Raw genomic sequence first — 25,046 nt, 5'->3', positions numbered from 1 at the left:
TCGTTTTTGATACATATGTGAATACACTTGTATAAAAAGAGAAATTTAGGATGGATGGTCATCTTGATTATGTTAATTCGACCAGCCAATGATATGGGGACCATTTTTGCAAGTCTACTGTTGTAGTGTCTAGTAACTTCAGAAAATTCTCTTTATAGAGGTCTGTGAATGATTTGGTAATGTTGATTCCTAAATTTTAAACTGGGTCGAAATTTTAAAGGGCAAATTATCCAAAGGATATTGGTCGTTTACTGTCTTAATTGGGAATAGTATGCTTTTGTTAACATTGAGTTTATACCCCGAAACTTGTCCGAATGTGTTAAGGATAGAAAGTATTACAGGGACTGATTTAGACGGGTCAGCTATGTATATTAATAAATCATCTGCGAACAGCGAGACCTTGTGCTCCTCTCCTCCTCTATAAATCCCACTGCATTCGACTGATGAAATCAAAGAGACTGCAAGAGGCTCAATTGCCAGTGCAAAAAGGAGTGGGGATAATGAACAGCCCTGTCTAGTTGATCGTCTTAACTTGAAATACTCAGACCTGATCCTGTTTGTCTGTACTGAGGCCATTGGAGATGCGTAAAGGAGTTTAACCTATAGGATACATTTTGGGCCGAAGCCGAACCTTGACAGGGCCAAACTGGAGTCAGATGTGTATATAATGTCAAATAGCCTGCAAATGTTATGAGCCATTTGCCTATTTTTGATAAATCCACTTTGGTCATCATTAATTACACATGGGACTACTTTTTCTAATCTGAGGGCCATAATTTTGGCTAAGATTTTAGTGTCTACGTTTAATAAACTCACAGGTCTGTATGATGCTGTATCTAGTGGATCTTTCCCTTTTTTTTATGTATTAAAGAAATTGTTGCCTGATAAAATGTTGTTGGAAGTGAGCCTCTTTCAATCGATTCATTAAAGACCTTCAAAAGGAGAGGGGTAATCTCTGTAACAAATGTTCAATCGTGTACCCGTCTGGGCCAGGTGCTTTGGAGCTTTGCAAGCTACGTATTGCTAAAGTGACCTCCTCTATAGTAATAGATTCTTCTAGTGCGCATTTATCCTCCTGACCAATAGAGGGAATATTCAGGTGGTCAAAGAAGTCTTGCAGTTTCCTGGAATTTCCTGTTGATTCTGTTGTATATAGCTTTGTATAAAATTGTTTGAATTCTTGATTAATTGCAGATTGGTCTTTAGTTATACTGCCAGAGTCTGTGCGAATTTCAGCTATATATCTTGATGCCGCTGATACTTTTATTTGGTGAGCCAATTGCTTCCCTATTTTATCCCCATATTCATAATATTTATGTCTGGAACGATTAATTAATTTAGTTGTCTCGGATGTGGAGAGCAGATTAAACTCGGTTTGCAGAGTTGTCCTCTTAGCAAGTATATCAGGGGTAAGGGACGTTGCATACAGATTGTCTATTTCTGCAATTTGACTAGTTAAATGTTGTCTTTTCTCCCTCTGTGCTCTGACCAACTGTGCAGAGTAGGAGATAATTTGTCCTCGAATACATGCCTTTAGAGCTTCCCATAGTCTGCTTTTAGAAATATCTGGCGTAAAGGGTTATTTGAGATTTTATAAATTCTGTATGGGTTTCATTGGATAGTAAACCGTTGTCCATGCGCCATGTGGAATGCCTACAGGGAAAGTTTAGCTGCATTCTTAGTGGGGCATGATCGGATAGAACAATGGCCTTATAATCAATATGTTTCATTGCTGTAAGCAGTTTCGTGTCTATAAAGAAATAGTCGATTCTGGAAAAGGATTTGTGTGGTTGAGAGAAAAACGAATACTTGCGTTGAGTCTGGTGCATGTATCTCCATGCCTCTATAATCTTAGCTGAGTTTAGAAAGTTCTGTAACAATTTGGCTGACTTGGACAAAGATTGTTGTTTGTTTGATGATCTGTCCAGCACTGTATTCATCACAAAGTTAAAGTCACCGGCTAAAATTAGATTATGAGTGTGAAGATTAGGCAAAGAAGACCGCACCAAACTTACAAACCTCTCATTGTCAAAGTTGGGGGCGTAAATCGCTAGAGTTACTGGGGTGTTATCAATTTATAAATTTCCCCTGTTACTATAATATCCCACGTGATTTGGAGTTAAAGCTGGAGTGGAATACATGTCCAAACCGATGTAATTGCTTATGTGCATGATTTTTAAGGTGCGTTTCTTGTAAAAAGGCCACATCGGCCCCCAATCTTTGAAGATGAGAAAGCACATTGGCATGTTTCACAGTTCCATTCAGCCCTCTGCAATTCCAGGTAACAAACTTTACTACAACTTCATCGCCAGTCGTAACTGATTCATTTGGATCACTATCCATGGTCTAATCTGGGAAGCAATATTGGTAACATGAGTATTCCTGCATCCAAAATAATAATAATAATAGAAATAAAATAAAAAAGGGAGGGAAGGGTTGTACAAAAAAGATGTGCACGTGTAACAATTTAAAACAAGTTAAGATCTTTTAACCTTTAAACCTCCCATTTACCCACCCCACCCCCCACAGCTTCCCAAACAAGTAGCGGGGGAAAAGATAAACTGACCAAATCCAAGGGCACGTTGCCTTGTAACACTCCTCCAAAGAGGAAGAGAGGAGAGGAAAAAAAAAACAGAAAAAAGTATGAAAAGAAAAATAGACTTGGTCTCCAAGCTCCTTACTGATATATATATATCCATTTTGAACCTCCATCGTTCGTTCTCTAACTGTATTTAACTTTAAACAGCAGTAGCAACATAAATGAGTCACTGATCAAAATTTATGTATGGACTGACACACAGAAGAATATAAGATTGGCGGAGAAAATCGTCTCATAACAGTTATTAACACCTAAAGTTTTTTAATAAACTAAAGAGGTTATACAGAATCCCACCATTAGTTATACTTGCGTGTATTCGAGTGTGAAGGATGTTATCCCACTTTGACGATCTTTTGGTTGTAGAAGTCTTCGGCAGCTTTCAGTGAATGTCTTATTCCATCGATATTGATGGCGGGCTTGGCTGGGTAGAACAGGCTGTAGTTGACGTTGTCCTCTCGAAGCTTCCTTTTCACCGGGTTGAAAGCGGCGCGCTGCCTGCCGACTTCTGTTTTCTAAATCTTGACATTTGTCTTGTAGATTCTTACACTCTTTTTTGAGGGTTTGCTGTGTCTGTTCCAGCGTGGTTACCATGTCCATCGTATCGCTGAGTGCCTTTCCCATCTCTTCTTGTTTATTAGCCGCCTCTGCGTTTGCCAAGCGGAGCCGCGCCATCTCGCCGGCTAGCTCGTCATGTATGGCCCGTATTTCGGCTTTTGTTTCTTCGTGGAGAGAAGATATGTCCGTCTTGATTTCTTTAAATGATGACGCGATCTCAGCTTTAATCTGAATTAATACCGACTCTCTTGATAACTGCAGCTCCTCTCGAACACCCGCAGAGACAGCGTTGTCGCGGGTGTAGCCGCAGGTGCATCCGCAACTGCGCTGTCTGCCATTTTTGAGCTGCTACGTGTGAATGGAGTTATCGTCTTCTGCGTTTGTGTCGCTCGTTGTTTTCCTCTGTGTGAGCCCTGCTTCATGTCAGGGGTTTTGTTGCCCTGTTAATGGTAGTTGGAGGTTCAAAATTCTTAACAATAAAATATTTGGCGGAGCTCCTCTCCTCTGCTGCCTACTCCATCGAGCGGAAACCGGAAGTCCCCAAATGTAACCTTTTCTTTACTGAAATTGTGCACATGGGAATGAGGCACAAATAATACAAGTGTATGAATTAGTGAATAAGTTTTTCTGTGAAGGTTCCCCCCTTATAGTATCACAAGCAAAAACATCTGTTATGCAGGGTCTTTGACAAAAAAAACAAACAAAAAAACAATATTTGAAAGGTGCTAAGAAACAGAATATGTTAATATTGCATTTACACATGAAAAAGACACATTAATATTATTTCTTTTTTTTTAATGTGTCTTTTGCTCTGCAGAAAAAGACAATCAAGCTGAAGAAGACATCAAGCTTTGAAGACACGAACACAGATCCAGAGAGCTCAAGTAGCGCCTCCCGTGCCCCTTTACATCACAGCAAGTATGTTACACACCATATTTTGTGTTAAAACACATCAAAAACCATGTTTAACTACAAATAACTTACTGAATTTTGTGTGAATATAAGCACTGTGTGTTTGTCTGTGTGTGATCTTTGTCCTTTGTTGCCCTACAGAAAGAAGAAGACCATGAAGTTGTCCAGAGCGCTATCTGATCTGGTCAAATACACGCGTTCTGTGGGTCTATATGACATTGAGGCTCCAGGTGAGCAGCTGTCTTCTCTTTGTGTGCCATTGTTGGTTTCACTCAGTAAAACAAATAAGCACAACATGAGCCTGGCAGTGAAATACCTGGGCTTATTGGTAAATTTGCAGTGCGAGTGATTCTTTAATGAAGGTGTAGACTGTCCTTTAACAATGCAGGTGAACTGTGAGCACTTAACATCTCTTAATACCCTGTTTAGACCGGGTATTAAGATGTGTCAAGACTCAAATGCATCTTCAGATCAGATCTCTCAGTCCACTTTCAGAGATGGTCTGGCACATGAGTAGGGCTGGACGATTAATCGAATTTTTATCGTGATTTTGATTTTGGCTTCCCATGATCATAAAAAAATTATAATCGAAGAGAAATGGTTAATACACCGTGCGGCGTGTATGTAAATTCCTATGCTCAAAAAACACCTTGTATGCACCAGTGTTACGTGCAGCTGCAAGCTAGCGAGTGACGTGTCTATCAATAATATGAGGAGCGAGCGATTGAAAACATGGCAGAAAGGCAACAAAGGTAGGAAAATATCAGTTGACTGGAAACATTTCGGCTTCAATTTGACGGACGTTGAGCAAAAGGAAATTGTTTGCAAAGTTTCTCGCGCTGTCGTGTCTGCTCCTGAAGGCAACACGACCAACTTATTCAATCATAAATTGATTGGTCTATGACCAGGCGGTAAAGCTCGTCAGTCAGTGCCACTTTACAATGCTGTCCCATATCCCACCACGTCCCGCAGACATCAAGAGATAGCGGAGGCTATGATTATTTTAATAAAAAAATATGGTAGTGAAGGACGCATCAGTATCATAAGCAACCGAGGATTCAAGACGCATGTGAAGACAAGCATTACGTGTTGCCGTCACGTAAACATGTCTAGTCCTGTATGATAAATTTAATATCTATCAAGTTTTTAGATAACATAATATCTACACATACAGTAATACAAATAATTTGCACATAATATGTTCCAAAGTAGATACAAATTCCTGTCAGTTGGTTCTTATGTGACTTTTAAAGTTAATGGAAATGTTGGAGCTCAGTGAGTAAAACAAATATGCCTTTGTGTTTGTCCTGGCAGCAAACTGCAGCTGGCAGGTGTCGTCGCTCAGTGAGACCAAAGCTCACCAATTGATGCAGCAAAAAGCTATATCCTTCATCCAGTTCAACCAGCGGCAGCTCTCCCGCATCTACCCTTCCTCTTACCGTGTGGACTCCTCCAACTTCAACCCACAGCCATTCTGGAACACTGGCTGCCAACTCGGTATGAGCTTAACCCATTTACATCTTGTATTTAGAGTGGTCCAGCAGCTGCGGTGTTGCTGAGTCTTTTCTCTTCTGTGCATTGAATATGTGAACTGCTTTGCTTTCAGTTGCACTCAACTACCAGTCAGAGGGCCGCGTCATGCAGCTCAACAGAGCCAAGTTCTACAGCAATGGCAACTGTGGCTATATCCTGAAGCCTACCTGCATGTGTGAAGGTCAGCACAACAATTCAGCTAGTTTGACCAGAAAGTAGTATTTTCATTTTGTGATTATGTTGTTCAGTTTGGTTAGTGGTACTAATTATTTTGGTTATGTGTGAGCATTAGAGGGCAGTTATGTGCTAATGGCATGATTTATCATCGTCTGGAAACATACATTATACTGTGGGCATCAGCTTGTATAAACAGGCAACGCCAAATTATCGAGCTGTTCCAAGTGTGTTATTGTTTGGTCACAGTTGTAAATTAACTTACTTTTCCTCAGAGAACGTGGTGTGTTGGGTCAACACAAGAACCCATGCCTAGTAATATTGCATTGTAAATAAGATTTAACATCATAATGAGAAGTTTTAGCTTCTCAATATGAGAAGATTCCCAGCCATGGAAAAACCAGGAACAAGTAGGCTGAGGGACATTTCAAGTTATTTGCAGATTCTGAAAGTGTGATTTGTAAGCTTTTCATCAATGTCAAACACATGGAAATCTGAAAATATTTGAAGAAGGTGTGGCGACTTGAATGTAGGCACTCCTCAAATTGCTTGAAAGCAGGAAGAATGTTAGCTTTAAGATTTACACCTTCTGGGAGCCAAGAGACAGAATCATCACATTTACATAGCACAACCCCCTCCTGGTCTAGCTGTCAGTGACATCTGATATCTGGTAGCCCACAGGACATAAACTATTATAGTAGTTTGAACAATGGCTATCAATAACAGGTCTAGGGACCCCAAGGTTTCAAGAGGTCCAAGGGGGTTCCCATAGAAAAAATAAACTGAAATATGAATATACATTCATACAAGAAAGGTAATATATGTAAGAGTTAGAAGAATCAAATAGATACATATTTTTAATATCAAATAAAATACATTTAAGTGGCTCTGTGTTGTTGTGTGGATGGATCAGTCTGTTGCTGAATGAGTTCCTGCCTGATTTTGCTAAATTATTAAAATCACAGTCAATACTTCATACACAAAGCTGTGTAATTCACAGTTTTGATGTGCCTAATATTTGCATTTTAATACGACAATACTGATCTAGCTAATAGCAAAGTTCGCCACATAAAGATAGCATCCAGCATGAAAAAACTTTTTTTTAATCGCTGTTTGTGACTTCGAATGGAAGTAATGTAGATTAACGACGTTAATGAAAACTCACCCCTTAAGAAGTAGAGTTGTTCCGATTCCGATACCAGTTTCGGAAAGGCCTCCAATACTGCCGAAAATGCTAGCATCGGTATCGGCGAGTCCGGGAGTCCAGGCCCCGATCCGATACCACCTAACTTATTAGAAATAGGAATCCGTTTACTGGTAAGCTCCGTTAGCTCCGACACAGGTCTTCTTCGTCGGTCTTAAAACAATTGCTGCCACCGGCAGCTGCTGTTTTAGAGGCATGAAGAAGAATTGATCAGCTGACGTTAGGTAAGGAGCTACTGCCAAAACCAACATTATGTTGGTTTTGGCAGTATTTCACAGTGGATTTTGGCTGTACTGTTGTTGTTGGTGAGTTCAGTATGTTATATGAACATAATTCCTGAGTCTCTGTGACATATTAGGAGGATTTTATGGCCAGTTGCTTTAGATTTATTACATAATGCACCTTTAACCTCTTCTTCACGGTTGCCCCTGGTACCGGGGGCAGCGTCATAAAACCATATCTAACTTAAACAAACACAGACATGCTGCATTCCCACAGAAAGGTCAGAAACTCAACTAAAAGCTCATATAAACCATTCTTATGTTCACGAAACACAGTTAAAACACCGATGGATCAAACCAGTAGGTGCTAAAAAAAACGTTACAGCACACACATTAAAAAGCGGAACTGGAGTGTCTGCGTGATTATGTAAATAAAAAAAAAAGAAAGATTCCAGCGGTACCATTTTTATCACTCTACGTCCAAGATTCACGGATCCAGCCCCAAAATAAGAGTAAAACATCAACTGACTTTCAAGAAATACAAGCAGAAATGTTGTCTTACCTTTGCTGTTTATCAAAGCAAGTTTCCACTGGAACAAACCACTTCTAATGAAGAACTACACTTTCCAGCATGCTTTGGGAACAAATCCTGGTCTGATTGATCATTACAGAGCGACATTAGATAGTTCTGATTAGAGAAAGGCGAATGTCCACACAAATGCGTCATATGCATTTATGTCCTTTTGACTCGCTAATGAAGTGATTCACACACATTTGGAGACCGGGGTCTGATTCTACTGGTTTAGAGGTTTAAAACGATCCGTCAATCACCCAAATTGACCAAGGTAAGCCAGAGCTATGGCGCTGCGTAATTGAAGGTGCTGCCGAGCCACAGAGTTGTTATTAGGCACCGCACAGGAAGCATCGATTTACAGTGAGTTATCATACTTTTTTTTTGTTCAAAACAAGTTCTTTTTAGATCTGTAGTGGCATGTAAATAAAAATAAATGGGTTTTTAATAATTTGGTACCCAAGATATCTCAAATGACAAAGATGGTGCAAAGCTTTGCCAAAAGAGAGAACGCCTAGACATGTCTTTACTAAAACCTCCTTTACTAAAAAAGGTGATATTTGCTTTAAAATGCAATATTTTTTTAGACGAGAGAGAAAAATCCTTCAGTTATGCTGTGTTCCATGTACATTTACTCTGACACAGTGGCTACATCTACAGTGAAACGTACAACTGGTGGAATCTCACAAGTGTTATCTGTAGTTCGATACCAAGATAATCCACATAGAGCTTGTAACTGCAGAGATTTGCTCTATTTATTTTTAGTTATTTATTTATTTATTTTTAATAAAAATTGCGGGGCAATCGGAGCTTTTGAAAATTTGAGGGTTAAATGGGGCATTCTGAGGCCTTTTGACAGACCATTATGATGATTCATGAAGTAAGTGGTAAAAGAAAAAAAAAACTAAATTATTATGCCAATTCTGTAACATTGAGTTTTAATCTAATTTTGTTGTTATTACTGGGACTGTGTGTACTTACATCACTAAAGTCAAGGCATTGCAATTCTAGAGGGTGCCCCTCATCTGGTGCACTCTGCTCCTCTCTCCCCTGCATTTTGCGCAGATCCAAGCGCGCTCTCGTGCCCAACACAGAATGGATCATTTCTCTATGCGCAGTTTTATCCCCACATCCATCTATGACACATTCATAGTGATCTTTATGACGAGGATCGAATACAGTTGCGATGAAATACAGGAGATCCGAGTAGACCATGTTGACAGATTCTCAAGAGCACACTTTTCATTGTTTTCACTCCGGTCTCAATCTAGAAGACGCTTTAGCACTGTAATTAAGGGAATAACAGATGCATCAGATGAGCTGATCTCTTTAGTTAACTGCTCAAAGAGGGAGAGAAGAGAGTTCTGTCGCGGGGAGTTCATAATCTGCGCTGTTTGCAGCCAAGTTTCTCTTTTGCGCAAAGAGACTTTCCACATTTAATAGGTGCAGTTCCACCGTGAACTCACATCTTGTTGGAATCATTTTATGGGTGTTCCAAACTGATGTTGGACAGACTCTAAGCGGGTATAGACAGGCACGTGCTGGCCGAAGTTTTTGCATGCGTCATCACAACATCGGGAGGAAAAAATAGAGCGTCTTTAGGGCGTCCTGCGCTTGGCTCCTGTCTTCGTCACATTACCACAATCCCACAGTCACATTCTTATCCTTGAACTTCCCACTAACGGTCCATTGACTCTGTTTAACACCTTGGTTATATCCTGGTTGCAGCGAGTGTTGACTGACATCTTCTCCCTGGCACCTGCGTGTGCAGAGACTGCAGCTCTACGGGTGAGGCGGGCCAGCGCAGCCGCTGAGAATGCGCCGACGCACGTTTAAGTGAAAAGAGAATCACATGTAGGCTGCTATAGTAACTTGTTAGCAGCTGAGACTTTGTGATATAGATGTTTGTGTGTGTAACTGCTGTTTTGAATCAGCAGCTGCTACAGTCTGCACATTTTTTTCTCTCCCACTTGCGCCGTTCTTCCTTATCGTCACTGCGGGCCGCACTTACATTAAACTTTGATATCAAGTGGGGGCCACAAAATATCAAAAGCGGCCTAGCATGTACATATTTAGTTATTGTGGAATAGATGCATCACATTTCATTTAGAGCTTGTTACATATTTGTTGCAATTTTACAACACTGGGTCTTGGTGGTAGTCAAAAAAGCAGGCTTGTTACAGTGGACACAAACAGGTTGTTTTCCCTCCACAGCATACATCACATACATTATACCCTTGTGTTGTGTTTTGGTGAAATTTGACTGCTTTAAAAGTTTTATCTCTAAAAAAATATATAGTTAATTTGATCAGACTGAGCTAAAATCCCATGTCTTTGTCCACAAAGAGGATATCAACAGACAATTCATTTCTGGGAAAGGTGTATATGTTCCTGAATGTGGGGTGTAGATGTAAGTGGGGGTATGCAATGTTTTCCTTTTAGTATGATAAGTAGAGAGCATAGGCTAAGACATTTACATTTAGGGCATTTAGCAGATGCTTGTGTCTAAAACAACTTACAATCAGCAGACAGTATTGTCTGCTATGAAAACATTTCTACCAAGAGCACTTGGTCTACCACGCTATCTATTCCTTCAGGTTATGTACTACTTAAAAAAAAGCATATTTATACATGTTAACCTCTTCTTCACGGTTGCCACCGGTACCAGCGTCAGACGCAGCGACAAAAGCGGCATAAAACCATATCTAACTTAAACAAACATAGCCATGCTGCATACCCACAGAAAGGTCAGGAACTCAGCTAAAATCTCATATAAACCATTCTTATAGTCATGAAACACAGTTAAAACACACCGACGGATCAAACCAGCAGGAGCGGGAAAAACGTTACAGCGCACCCGATCGTCAGCGTGATTATGTAAACAAAAAAACATGTGTCGACTGGACAGCGGAGAACCAACAGATTTTTATCACTCTACGTCCAAGATTCACGGATCCAGCCCCAAAATAAGAGCAAAACAACAACTGACTTTCAAGAAATACAAGCATAAATGTTGTCTTACCTTTGCTGTTTATCAAAACAAGTTATTTCCACCGGAACAAAACCACTTCTAATGAAGAACTACACTTTCCAGCATGCTTTGGGACAAATCCCGGTCTGATTGATCATTACAGAGCGACATGCGATTGTTCTGATTAGAGAAAGGGGGGTTTGATTCTACTGGTTTAGAGGTTTAAAACGAGCTGTCAATCACCCAAATAAACCAAGGTAAGTCAGAGCTATGGTGCTGCGTAACTGAAGACGCTGCAGAGCCACAGAGTTGTATTACGCACCGCACAGGGAGCATCCATTTACAGCGAGTTATCATACTTTATTTTTATTTTTTTCAAAACAAGTTCTTTTTAGATCTGTAGTGACATATAAATAAAATTAAATGTTTTTTTAATATTTGGTACCTAAGAAATCTCAAATGGTACAGACGGTGCCAAACTAGACATCTCTTTAATAAAACCTCTGTAATTCCACTCTGCTTGATTTCAACAGCATCAGACTTTGCACAGCTCATGTCCACATGTTGTTACATGACCTCCATGTGTTTTTAAGCTCATACTCCATATTTTAAAGGTGATATTTAGATATAAGTGCAATATTTTTTTAGGCAAGAGAAAAATATCCTTCAATTATGCTGTGTTCCATGTACATTAACTCTCAATCAATCAATCAATCTTTATTTGTATAGCCCACAGTTTACAAAACACATTTGTCTCACTGGACTTCACAGGGTTGGTAACATCCTCTGTCCTTAGACCTTCGACCAGGGTAAGGAAAAACTACCAGGGAAAAAACCCTGGTAACAGGGAAAAGGGTAGACACCTTAGGGAGAACCACAGGTGAGGGATCCACTCCCTGGACGGACAGACGTGCAGTAGATGTTACCCAAAACATACAATACACAATGACAAAGAATAAAAAGTAAAAAGTCTTTAAATGCCAGGATCCATCTGGATCACTGGGTTTGTCACAGCCTGTAGCGAAGGCTGTTGTGTTCAGAGATTTGGGGATAAGGGAGTCCTCTTCCCTGTCCTGACCTGATGTCGTTCACTGGTGTCAGCAGAACTGTAAGAGATTAAAAATCAGTTAGATGTGCTACATGTGGATTTATGTGCTACATCTCATGGGGGGACATCGGGTAAATGGTGAAGGTTGAGAAATCGAGGACGGGGTAGAGAAAGTGCGGCTCGTGCAAAGTCTGTGTGCTCATTCTAAGTGCATGATGGGAAATTCTCCCAGCAGTCTAAGCCTATGGCAGCATAAGATAAACTATTCTAATCAGGACATACCTGATCTAGCTTCGACTATAGGCTATGTTAAAGAGGTAGGTTTTCAGTCTCACCTCAGGCGGAGACCGAGTCAGGCTGTCTGACTGAAAGTGGAAGTTGGTTCCCCAGGGGAGGGTCCTGGTAGCTAAATGTTCTACCACCGATTCTACTTCTATTTATTATCGGAATAACCAGTAGACCTGAGTTCAGGGAGTCACAAATATAAGAAGGTGCCTGATTATTCAGCGCCTTGTATGTAAGTAGAAGTACTTTAAAATCTATTCTACTTTTCACTGGGAGCCAGTGAAGAGAAGCCAAGACAGGAGTTATATGATCACGTCTTCTGGTTCCAGTCAGTATCCGTGCTGCTGCATTCTGGACACGATGAAGACTTCTCAGGGACTTACTAGGACAACCAGACAGTAAGGAGTTGCAGTAATCCAGCCGAGAGGTTATAAAGGCCTGGATTAGTTTATCAGTCTATTTCGCGATATAATATTTCTAATTGTCTTAATGTTGCGAAAGGTGGTAGAAGGCTGTTCTACATATTTGCTTAATGTGTTCATCCAGTGATAAATCCTGGTCAAACAGGACTCCTAGGTTCCTTACTGTAGTGCAAGGGACTGGAGTGTTACTGCCTAGGTTTAAAAGTGGTGCTCATATCTTTTGGCCCGAGGACCATGACATCAGTTTTTTCTGTTTTAAGCATTAGAAAGTTCCGAGTCATCCACGTCTGTATGTCTATGAGACAATCCTGGAGTTTAATTGATGGGTTTGGGTCGTCCGGCCATACAGATACATATAGCTGGGTGTCGTCTGCATAACAATGGAAATGTATGTTGTGTTTCCTGATAATGTTGCCTAATGGCAGCATGTACAGGGTAAAAAGAATAGGGCCGAGCACAGAACCCTGAGGAACTCCTTAGTTAACCTTAGTAAATATGGAGGATTCCTCGTTTACACCAAAAAACTAAAATCTATCCGATAAATAGGACTTGAACCAGACAAGTGCCGATCCTTTAATCCCAACATCTTGTTCTAGTCTATGTAGCAGGATCTCATGATCTATAGTATCAAATGCTGCACTGAGATCCAACAGGACCAGTATAGAAGCCAGTCCTTTTTCAGAGGCCATAAGAATATCATCTTTTACTCTAAGTAGTGTAGTCTCTGTACTGTGGTGGGTTCTAAGCCCAGACTGGAACTTTTCAAATACATTATTGCTACACAGGTGATCGCACATCTGGGTGGCTACAGCTTTTTCTAAAATCTTTGAAATAAAAGGGAGGTTTGAGATAGGGCTGAACGATATGGACAAAATTTCATATCTCTATATTCATGCCAGATATCTCGATATCGATACGATACGATATGACTACAGGTTCGGTGAAAACCAAGCATTTTTCAGAAAAATAAAAACATTATACAAAAGACTGTGGAAACTTTCCACATGGAAAGTGCAGTTTTATTGATGAGAACTCACTGCCAGTCATCAACATTAACATAAAGTCACCAAAGAATAAATAAATAATTTTTCATCATCACATTTTTACTGCTGCTCCGCTTTAATGTTCGATGCGTTATCAGTCATCGCGCAAACCTGTTGGTCCTCTTTAAGTCCCAGTCTGCTAACCGTTAGCAGCTAACGCACCTCTCATCTCCTGCCCTATATTATCACCTGTAAGCTCCCGGGGAAGAAGGACGTCTGCAGACAGCGGCTCTTGAGTTCGGAGTTTGTTGTAATAAAATGGATCGTTAAACTGATGTAAGGTTCGGTTGTCCGGCTTGACCACAGGTCCGTGGTTGTGGCGAAATGATCGATGATTTATGTTTTGGCACAAAATCGCCACCGGCCTCATTATCTTCCGCACTCATGTCACTTTTCTTTTTTTTTAATTATCCCGCTGTATGTCGTGTGTGTGTGAGTGTGCGTCTCAGTCTCCGTCTCCCTCCCGCCCTCCTATGTTTGTCATTGGTTTGCTTCAGCTGTCGATCCACAGCAAACATGAAATAAGGTTTGTGATTGGCTGGCCGTAGTGGTGCATTCAAGGGCAATCGTAAAAGAGATGTTTATTTCGACTGCCGGAGCTGTACTAGCAGGGCGAGCGCGGGGGAAAATCTATATCGTTTATATCGTCGCTTTTTCGATATTAATATCTTGAATGTTCATATCTCGATATCGATACGATAACGATATATCGTTCAGCCCTAGTTTGAGATCAGTCTAGTTACTCAGAATGCTAGTGTCGAGAAAAGGCTTTTTAAGTAATGGCTTAATTACTGCCATCTTAAAGGCCTTTGAGACGCAGCCGCTCAGTAAAGCCATATTTGTGTCCAGCCGTGGCAAAAGCGTTCACAAGTCTACTTCGGGACATTTGGAGTTATTTACAGATTCCGAAAGTGTGATTTCTAAGCTTTCCAACAATGTCAAACGTGTAAATTTGATATTTTTTGAAAAGATATTTCCATTTGAAATATAGGCACTCCTCAAACTGCTTTAGGGAGAATTTTAGCCACAAAGATTTACACCTTCTGAGACAGAATCATCACATTTACATAGCACAACCCCCTCCTGGTCTAAGCTGTCAGTGAAACCACACCCTGATCTGTATGGGCACAGATACTATTGTTGTGAGTGACACTGCTACACAGAACAATACATATACAATACAATTACAACTGGACATAAAGAAGATGAATTAACCTAAAAAATATATGGGGGGGGGGGGGTTATTCTGTTATCATTTGTGTCGTCATACAGTGGTATGCAAAACTTTATAAATCATTGGTTGTTTGAAAAAGACATTTCAGTTAAATATATCATATAGGAGACAAACACAGTGATAATTGAGACGTGAAATAAAGTTTATATGATTAACAGAAAGTGTGCAAGAATTATTCAAAGCAAATTTATGATTTATAAAGGAAAATCATGAACATTTACAGGGGTGCCACTACCATGCCACGCATACCACTGTATTTCCATCATCTGTTTTTGTTGTTACATGAAAACAAAATATACTATATATACTTAAGAGAGAAGGATCAAAGACAGACACATATTTCTAATATCAAATCAGACACTAATTAAATACATTGAAGTGTCTCTGTGGTGTAGTGTGGTCTGTTACTGAATGAATTGATAATGTCCTAACTCACAACTCAAATCATTAGCATCACAGTCAATACTTCACACACAAAGCTGTGTCATTCACACATGATTCAAGCACTTCAGCACATTTGTGCTGGAGCTAGTGAAACAATAACAAGAAAAAACATCCCTGTATGTGACTGAACACTAACGTTACGTATATGAAAACTCACCCATAAGAATATAGAGCGGTGCTGGCGTCACGTCATCATCTCAGACAACTACTGGGTCTGTCCTGCTCTCTTTCAGCCGCGGAATTATCCATCTGTTTGTTGTTTTTGTGACGATGAAGTCTGCTAACACATTAGCATAAAGATTGCTAGCTTAAAATGCTAACAGTCCACACACCAGCAGTCTCTGTGCTTTCTCTTTCCTTGTGAAGATGTTCAGCCACAGACAATTATTGTCCTGTTCTCCTTGCCTTCCTGTGTTCAACAAAGCTTTGATGATGACTGCTTTGATGACGATCACGCTTTAATTTCGCACTGCACACACACACACACACAGATCTAACTGCTGGAACTTTCCACACACTCTCTCTCTCCCCCTCTCTCTCTCTCTGTACGTGCATATTAATTAGCCATGTGTATTCTCTGTGATGTCAGCTGATTGGCTGAATAAACAACAAAAGCTCTGGAATGTGAGATCGCCACACCCAAACTAGGAGTGATTCACAGCGATAAAACAACCTTAATTCAAACACAAAGTGTATGGTTTTAAGACCCACAATACTGTGATTTGAAGCGTGTAGTGGCTTCTTCAAAACTTCAACTTGTGTAATTTTGAAAAAAACGGAAATCCCTAATTTAAAAAAAAATTCTCGTTTTGCACTCGGCGGACTTGTTCCCGCTTGGTCCGTGGCGGGTCACATTTATTTGATCTAGTAAGATATTACCAACTTGTGTTAGAGCCTCTCTAAGGAGTCTAGCTTGTATAAGGTCCAGCTTACATGTAGTTAGTTTAGAGGAGGAGACCAGTGAGGTCAGCTCCGGGAGGCTTATAGGAGTAAAATTATTTAGTATGTGCATAGCTGGAGCCGCGATTAAGTCTAGGCTGGCTGTTCTATACTGGTTGTTAATTCTATCTCTGATTGTTTGTATCTTATTATAGAGCTTGTAACTGCAGATATTAACTCATGTCAGGTCAACCTTTTTTTTTTGTTTTTTTTAGCTTAATTGCTAACGTGTTAGCGATAAAGTCGACTAGCTTAAATGTAGGCATGCACCGATTAATCGGCCAGTGATCGGAATCGGCCGATTTTCACTTGATCGGCCGAAATCGGTGACCGGCCAATCGGTCAGAATATTCCAATTTTAATAAGCCGATCAAAATGCACCGGCATCGCGCAGCATCAGCAACACATGTGCACGCGACTACACGCACATGTAGTAGAGTGTAGGGCTGGGCGGTATACCGGTTCACACCTAATACTGTTTTTTTTCCGTTATGATATGAATTTTTAATATATGGCCATACCGGTGTATTTGATTACACAACATCCGCGCACCCGCAGCGCTGTGGCGGTGCTGCGCCGCTGTTGTCTGCTTTGCGAGTGAGCGCGCGCTCTGCATGTAAACGTTTCATTCATGTTTATATATTTGTTTCAATCACTGAATGAAGCCTGACGTATTTGGGACAAGAGTCAGGACCTTAAATCACTTGCACAAAACTTTTGATCAGCACCCAGCATTTGTTTGTTTGTCATTTAAACCTGTGTGCGCAGAGCGCGAGGCATTGTTGGCACGGAGCGGGAGAGAGAGAGAGAGAGAGAGAGAGTGAGCTCTTGGTCATTAGTTCATTTACTTATTGTTGTGTGTAGGTAATAAGTTGTGAAATATGTTTAAACTTAAATAAACTACACATACAGGTTATATTTTTAGTTGGATATTGGATGTGAACTGATTGTATTTCTATGTTAAAATGTTATATCAAAGAAAATATGCAAAAATATATATATTTCAGTATGCTATAAAGTGGTTTAAAAAATTTAAATCGGAATCGGCTAAAATCGGTATCGGCAGGTCAAACTTCTTGAAAAATCGGAAATCGGAATCGGCCCCAAAAATGGCAATCGGTGCATCCCTACTTAAATGCTAAAAAGTTAGCGATGAAGTCCGCTAGCTTAAATGCTAACAAATTAGTGCTAAAGTCCACTAGCTTAAATGCTAACATGTTAGTGATAAAGTCCACTAGCATAGCAAAAGTGAGATGGCGTCGCCGTGACCAGAAGCCTCTGTCTCTGTTAAGAAGTATAGCCAAAGCCACTGCAATGTTTTTTTCCTTGTCCATCTTCAGTGAATACCATTTTATGCACTTTTTTTTGTTTTATTACCATTTAAATTATTAATATTTTGCATTCAATTGCATACACATTCATTCTAGTGCTTACTCCTAACAGTTATCAGTTTTTATAAACAATATCAATTAAATTTTACTGAATGATCATATGGATACATGCAAGTGAGGTTAAGTGAAGTGAACACGCGGGCACCGTAACTGCTCTGGAATGTGATATCACCACACCCTAACTAGGAATCGATTCACAGCTTCTCAAACAACCCTAATTTAAACACAAAGTTTATGGTTTTAAGACCCACAATACTGTTCATTGAGGCATATAGTGGCACACATGTTGTCTATTTCAGCTTTAATTGAAACAGGTGTGCTGTAGATCTGTCAAAATGTGTGTTAAACAAGTTTGTGCTTTAAATGTTGTTTTATTTAGGCTTTTTTGAGAATAATAGTTTAATTGTTCGAGAGTGAACAAGCACAAATGAACTACACTTCCTTTCTATTCACTGCAGGTGCCTTTAACCCAAACCTGGAGGACCCAATGCCAAGTCAAATGAAGAAACAGCTGGTGTTGAAGATCATTAGTGGACAGCAACTGCCCAAACCCAAAGACTCGATGTTAGGAGACAGGGGAGAGGTAAGACCATAGCACCACTGCTGTATAGTTTAATTAAAGTTTCCGTGTGTATTGGGAAGTTTCCTGTTTTGCAAAAAAGCAAAACAAAAAAGACATAATAGACGCACACTTTTTTTTTTTTTTTAGGAAATATTGTGGCATCATCAAATAGGTAAATAGCTTCATTAACCCTTAGATGCGCTTTAAAAAAAAAATACGTTATTATACCTAGAACACCAAATGGTGTGCATGAAAGTACACAGCTATAAACATTGTATACATCTGTATTTTTAAGTTTTAGACCAGGGGTCGGCAACCCGCGGCTCCGGAGCCGCATGCGGCTCTTAAGCCCCTCTGCTGTGGCTCCCTGGAGCTTTGAAAAAAACATTTTTTTTAAAATTATTTTTCATTTAAAGCTCACTAGAAAATAATTATTTATATCATAGCATTTTACTGCTTTCTCTTCCCCATCTCTTGCCACTCCTGTCGGGGCTCGCGCACCGTCAACTGCCCTGTCCACATGCGCTCATGGTGAGGCGCACGATGAAGTTTCTCCATGTCATCACACGCTTTTTTTTATATATAAAGAACTGAGGCATTTGTTGCAGCCAGGTCGATGATATTACAAATCACTGTTACTAGACATCTGTGCGTGGCTGCTGAAGGGAAAGCTTTAATTGTAATCGTGTCTGGTTTAGCTTTTCCCCCACTCGTGATGGTCACAGCTGTGTGGACAGCTGCTGCGCCCTGCAGGCTTTTAGCCAGCAGGGTGTCCGGGCATCCTGGGGACATTAGACGCCCTACTTTTAGGCAGGGCGCCCTAAAGACGCCCTATTGTTCCCCCGGTAACCACCGAAACGATGTTGTGATGATGCGCGGGTATAGACAGACGCGTGCTGGATATAGTTTTTGCCAGCACGCGCCTGTCTATACCCGCTTAGAGTCTGTCCAAGATCAGTTTGGAACACCACAAGATTCCAACAAGATGTGAGTACACGTTGGAACATCACCTATTAAATGCTGGAAAGTCTCTTTGCGCAAAAGCGAAACTTGGCTGCAACACTCCCTGCGACATTCTCTTCTCTCTCTCTCCCTTTGAGCAGTTAACTAAAGAGATCAACTCACCTGATGCATCCATTATTCCCTTAATTACAGTGCTAAAGCGTCTTCTAAAGAAAGATTGAGACCACGGAGTAAAAACAATGAAAAGTGCGCTCTTAATCGATCCTCGTCATAAGGATCATTATGTATGTGTCATATATGGATGTGTGGATAAAACTGCGCATAGAAAAAAGGCCCGCACCAGATGAGGGGCACCCTCTATAATTGCAATGCCTTGACTTTAGTGATGTCAGTACACACAGTCCCAGCCATAACAACAAAGTTAGATTTAAAAATAAATAAATCAATAAAATAAATGTTACAAAATTGGCACAATAATTAATTTTGGTTTTTCTGTTTTTTTACATTTTGAGTTACTTGCCCTTACTTCATGAGTCACCATAATGGTCCTTCAAAAAACCTCAGAATGCCCAATTTTTACCTGAAATTTTCAAAAGGGCAAGGGGGGGGGAACTATTTAAATTTTGGGGGTCTGTGTTATCTTCATTTTAAGGGTCAAATAGGTTTTGCGGCTCCACATATGAATTTTATTTCGGGGAGAGGGGCCAAAAATGGCTCCTTTGATAGTAAAGGTTGCCTACCCCTGTCTATCTCTTCTTTCCATCCATATCAAATATTGATATATATTTTTTATTTTTAACCCTTAAATTGCCAGGTTTATTTATGCCACTTGATTTCATGATCTAAAAAACACCAAAAATGTACTATTTTCAATATACTCCATGCAAACGGGATTATTGCAGCATGGTATATGTGAAAGATTAGCAGAAAAAAAAGTGCATTATTATTTTTTTATAATGTCATATTTCATAAATATTCAGTTTACACAACTATAGCACCAACGTGTGCTCATACAAATACAAGCTATACAAATTGTGTACAGTTGTATTTTTTGTATTTTATTTTCTTATTTCTTAGACCAACATCAGACCTCATTATAGATACCAAATAAAAATAATTATAATTTTTTTGTGCTGTAATGAAGAACTTCCATCCTTGATATCCTCTCCTTTGCAGAGGTTATAATCAGAATGATCTGGGGCTTCTGGGCCTCTTTTTTTTTCCCGTTGCTGATCTCCAGCTCACGGTGTTTGTTGCTGAGCAGGAGGACATTTTTGTCATTCTTGACATTCTTGTTTAGAATGGACTAAAAAAAATGAATCACATGAAAGCACCCAGAAATACACAACCTGGCAAATGTTTAACATTATGCATGAAAAAATTAAAAAGATAAGCTAAAAAGAAAAAGTCAAAAACACAAAAAGGTGTCTAGGTGTGTTAAAGGGTTAATGAGACGATACAGTAGAAAATGACTGGCCATTTACTGCTTCACTTCAAACTTATATTAAGTTTACAAACTTACCATGTAAACCATGCATGTATAGATAATCACAAATAGAAATCGGGATTTCCACCGGGCGCGTTACAGCAGCGGAACGTCAGCGGCATGGTTTTGCAACGTCCTCAGCCCGGATGCGTTTCGGCAGCGCAGTGGTGCCTTGGGAGCCAGCGGTATTCACGGAAGATTGCGCGATATTCCTAAATGGATGGAGTTTGCGAGAAGGAAACAACAACAACACAGCTTCTTTCATTCTCCAACGTGGAAGAACTGTTGATCTGGTGTCATAAATAATTTTATGTTTCTCCACTTCAACAATCAGTCTCTCCTCGTACATTATGACTCTCCGAGACGCTCTGATCTGTTGACCTGGTAGCACCGGTGACGACGTAATGTTGATGTGAACATCTAAACACAAGTGAAAAGCATTGTTTTTGCACTTTCTTCAGTCACATAAAGCATAACTTAAAACACACTGCATTAGTACAGATGTAATCCCTGAAGCTTGCCTGCCATAGCCAGGAAGTCATGAAATGTTCAGATTCATGAATGCTGTGTCTGTCTGTCAGATCATTGATCCCTTCGTAGAGGTGGAGATCATTGGCATCCCAGTGGACTGCTGCAAGGAGCAGACCAGAGTAGTGGATGATAATGGTGAGTCGACAAAAAGTTAAATTGTTTAATTTGTCTGTTTTAAATTGTAAATTGTCTTACAAACTTGTGTTCTTTGAGCTGTCCATTCAAGATGTCCACTGTTTGCTTAAGGTGACCTGTGGTTGTGAACGAAGAACACCTTTGACATGCATTTAGTGTTAGTGTATATGCTAATTAAAGCCATGCATTGTTAGAATGTGACATTTATGGCCAGCCATGGCAAAACCGGTCATAAGTCTACCGAGGGACATTTTGAGTTTTGAGAATTTTTGAAGAAGATGTGGCCATTTGAATGTAGGCACTCCTCAAACTGCTTTAGGGAGAATTTTAGCCACAAAGATTTACACCTTCTGAGAGCCAAGAGACAGAATCATCACATTTACAGCACAACCCCCTCCTGGTCTAAGCTGTCAGTGAAACCACACCCTGCTCTGTATGAGCACAGATACTATTGTTGTGAGCTACACTGCTACACAGAACAATACATATACAATGCATGAACAAACTGGACATAATATCCTCTTAAGATTTGAAATGAAATAAAATAAAAAATGTAGGAGGGGGGGGTGGCATATTCTGTTATCATTTCTTGTCTTTATACTTGTGTAGTCATACAGTGGTATGCAAGTTTGGGCACCCCTGTAATTGTTCATGATTTTCCTTTATAAATCATTGGTTGTTTGAAAAAGACATTTCAGTTAAATATATGATATAGGAGACAAACACAGTGATCATTTAGATGTGAAATAAAGTTTATATGATTTACAGAAAGAGTGCAAGAATTATTTAACAAAATTAGGCATGTGCATAAGTTTAGGCACCTCAAAAGAAAAATGTGCATCCTCCTTTTGGAGAAATAACAGCCTCTAAACACTTCCTATAGCTTCCAATTAGAGTCTGGATTGGAGGAAGGTATTTTGGACCATTCTTTACAAAACATCTCCAGTTCAGTTAGTTTGTTTGCCCCGGCACAACTTCCACTTTGTCACTGATTCCTGGACATTGTTCTCCAGAATCTTGACGCATCCCGAATTACGAGAGCCGCTGCAGCGATTTCTCTCAGAAAAGAAGTCACCACTGACGAGGAGTGAGTCGCAAAACTCGCTTACTTGTGCGATGTACCTCACTCACGCGCACTCGTTACTCTCTCTCGCCCGCCCGCCCACCCGCGCTCTCGGCACATATTGATTTTGATGAACAAACAAACAAATGCTGAGTGCTGATCAATAGTTTTGTGCAAGCAATTTAGGTTCCCGACTGTTGTTCCAAATATGACAGGCTTCATTCAGCGATTGAAACAAATATATCAACATTAATGAAACGTTTACAGCTGTTTTGTGTATCTTATTTTGAAGGCACGTTTAAGCCTTACCATATCGACCAGAGAGCGTTAGGGGGCCGGTCCGTGAAAATATTACTTAACATTAAACCGGTCCTTGGAGAAAACAAGGTTGGGGACCACTATTCTATATGATATATTTCACTGAAATTTCTTATCCAAATAACCAATGATTTATAAAGGAAAATCATAAAAATTTACAGGGGTGCCCAAACTTTTGCAAACCACTGTATTTCCATTATCTGTTTTTGTTGTTTCATGAAAACAAAATATACTATATATACTTAAGAGAGAAGGATTGAAGATAGACACATATTTCTATTATCAAATCAGGCACTAATGAAATACATTGAAGTGACTCTGTGGTGTAGTGTGGATGGATCAGTCGGTTACTGAATGTGCTGATGATAGGCTAATAACTTTTAGCTTGTTGCTAAATCATTAGCATCACAGTCATACACAAAGCTGTGTCATCCACACATGATTCAAGCACATCAGCACATGTGTAGCTAGTGAACAACAATTCAGCCATATAACATTCTAAAACGCACTAAAGAAAAAATGTCCCTGTATGTGACTGAACACTAACGTTATGTAGATTAACAACAATGAAAACTCACCCATAAGGAGATAGAGCGGTGCTGGCATCACGTCATCATCTCAGACAACTACTGTGTCTGTCCTGCTCTCTTTCGGCCGCTGAATAATCATCTGTTTGTTGTTTGTGTGATGATGAAGTCTGCTAGCATGTTAGCATAAAAATCGCTAGCTTAAAATGCTAAAAAAGAAAATCCCTCATTTTTTGAAAAAAATACTTTTTTCATGTTTTACTAGTTTTGCGCTGGGCCTCTTTGGCCGTGGTGGGTCACATTTGTGTGTGTCTCAGCTATCTTTGTCTGAGTTGTCTGTGTGGTTTCTGATTTATCTGATGTATAATTGATGAGTTCATCATAAGTGTGCACAGCCAGCATCTCTGTTTCTCTCTCACTCACACAACTTCACCACTTCCTCAGAAATTCGATAATGCCTCATTAGGACCAGGTTTTGGTCTCAATGTGGACTACTGGTGCTGAGGAGGTCGGTGTTTATGCCAGAAAAAGTTCTGCAGGAGTTCTAAATACAAGAACACACACACACACTGAATAATTGATAAATGCTGAGTTGGCCTCCTAACTTTGTCCTTCCCTCTCTCTGTCCTGCTATTCCATTACACTCTCTTATTTATTATTATTTGCTCACACTCACTTCACTTTTTTTCTTGTCTTTTCCCGTTCCTCACTCCTCCCTGCGGATTCTCTATTCTTGACCTCCCTCTTCTGGGTCCTCTTCCTCCACCCCTCTTTTTTGACGTCTTTCTTGGGTGGATTTTCTGAAGGGTTCAATCCAATGTGGGAGGAGACTCTGGTGTTCATGGTCCACATGCCGGAGCTGGCTCTAGTGCGTTTCCTGGTGTGGGACCATGACCCCATTGGCCAGGACTTTATCGGTCAGCGCAGCATTGCCTTCAACAGCATGATGCCAGGTAAGACATGATGAAAAATCTGGTTTTAGGTAGGACTGTGTTTTTATGGTGACTTCTAAAATCCTTGCTTAGTTTTTCAGTCCTTGGGTTAAACATTTTTTTTTTAAATCCACCATGGAGCCTTGCTGCTTTTTTTTTTCTAATATCATGTAATGTTATTAAATTGATCCTATGAATTTGAAGCTGCAATTTGAGTATCCAGCAGAAGCATCCAAACAGAATACCAAAGAGCAAAGTATCGAGCCTTGAGGTACACTATACCTTAAAGTATTGTGGATTCCTGTTATCATATCTGTTTCATAGATACACTACTAAGGTATGTTATGGGCTCCCTAAATAACTTCAATGTATTCTTCTTTGTTTTTAACGTGCCATATACAGTAAATTAATATATCTCGGCTTAAATTAAATAATCCGATAAATGGAGCTCGTGAGTTTGTGTCTAATCTGTGCCTGCAAGTAGCTTGTCAACCACAAAAATTGGGCTTATGTAGACTGGCCTTTTCCCCCCTTCTGATTAATTAAACACATTTAATTACATATGTATCATTTGTCATGTGTTTTGTGTGCAGGTTATCGTCATGTGTACTTGGAAGGTATGGAGGAGGCATCAATCTTTGTTCATGTAGCTGTGCATGACATCACTGGTAAGGTAGGTACTATAGTGAAAACCGGCTGATAAAAATGGGAACCCTAGTTATTTTGTTGTCCTCTAATATTGGAGCTATACAAAATACTGACACGCCTCCCACTTGTGAGCTGAGTGAACAGAAAGTTTGTCATCATATTCATTTTACAGCCATATTACCATTTTTTCTGTTAAAGAAGTGGGGAATATCAGTCTATACACATTTTAAGCATTGTTAATTAAAATTTAAGACACTTGTTTGTTCGTTTGTACAAATTGAACATTGTAAGTGTAAAACCTCTGCATTAATTTCAGCCCAGACATGTACTGTTAT

At 39.9% G+C, this 25,046-nt stretch overlaps 1 protein-coding gene across 1 annotated transcript in view; it reads left to right on the top strand.

Annotated features, from left to right (window-relative positions):
- The window catches only part of plch2a (phospholipase C, eta 2a), a gene marked incomplete at its 3' end in the record, with an annotated part of 183,410 nt that overhangs the window by 139,493 nt on the left and 18,871 nt on the right, over positions 1-25,046 (top strand). The window contains exons 14-21 of the mRNA XM_083891041.1: positions 3,972-4,072; positions 4,208-4,296; positions 5,381-5,563; positions 5,673-5,780; positions 18,005-18,129; positions 21,139-21,223; positions 23,938-24,084; positions 24,657-24,736. Of these exons, the coding sequence (XP_083747167.1) occupies positions 3,972-4,072; positions 4,208-4,296; positions 5,381-5,563; positions 5,673-5,780; positions 18,005-18,129; positions 21,139-21,223; positions 23,938-24,084; positions 24,657-24,736 (918 nt within the window). The remainder of the gene's footprint in view (positions 1-3,971; positions 4,073-4,207; positions 4,297-5,380; positions 5,564-5,672; positions 5,781-18,004; positions 18,130-21,138; positions 21,224-23,937; positions 24,085-24,656; positions 24,737-25,046) is intronic.

This window comes from Microchirus variegatus (genome assembly GCF_963457635.1).
Source record: "Microchirus variegatus genome assembly, chromosome: 6".
NCBI lineage: Eukaryota > Metazoa > Chordata > Actinopteri > Pleuronectiformes > Soleidae > Microchirus > Microchirus variegatus.
The sequence above is the reverse complement of the archived record's forward strand: the minus strand, read 5'-3'. Positions and strand labels throughout refer to the sequence as shown.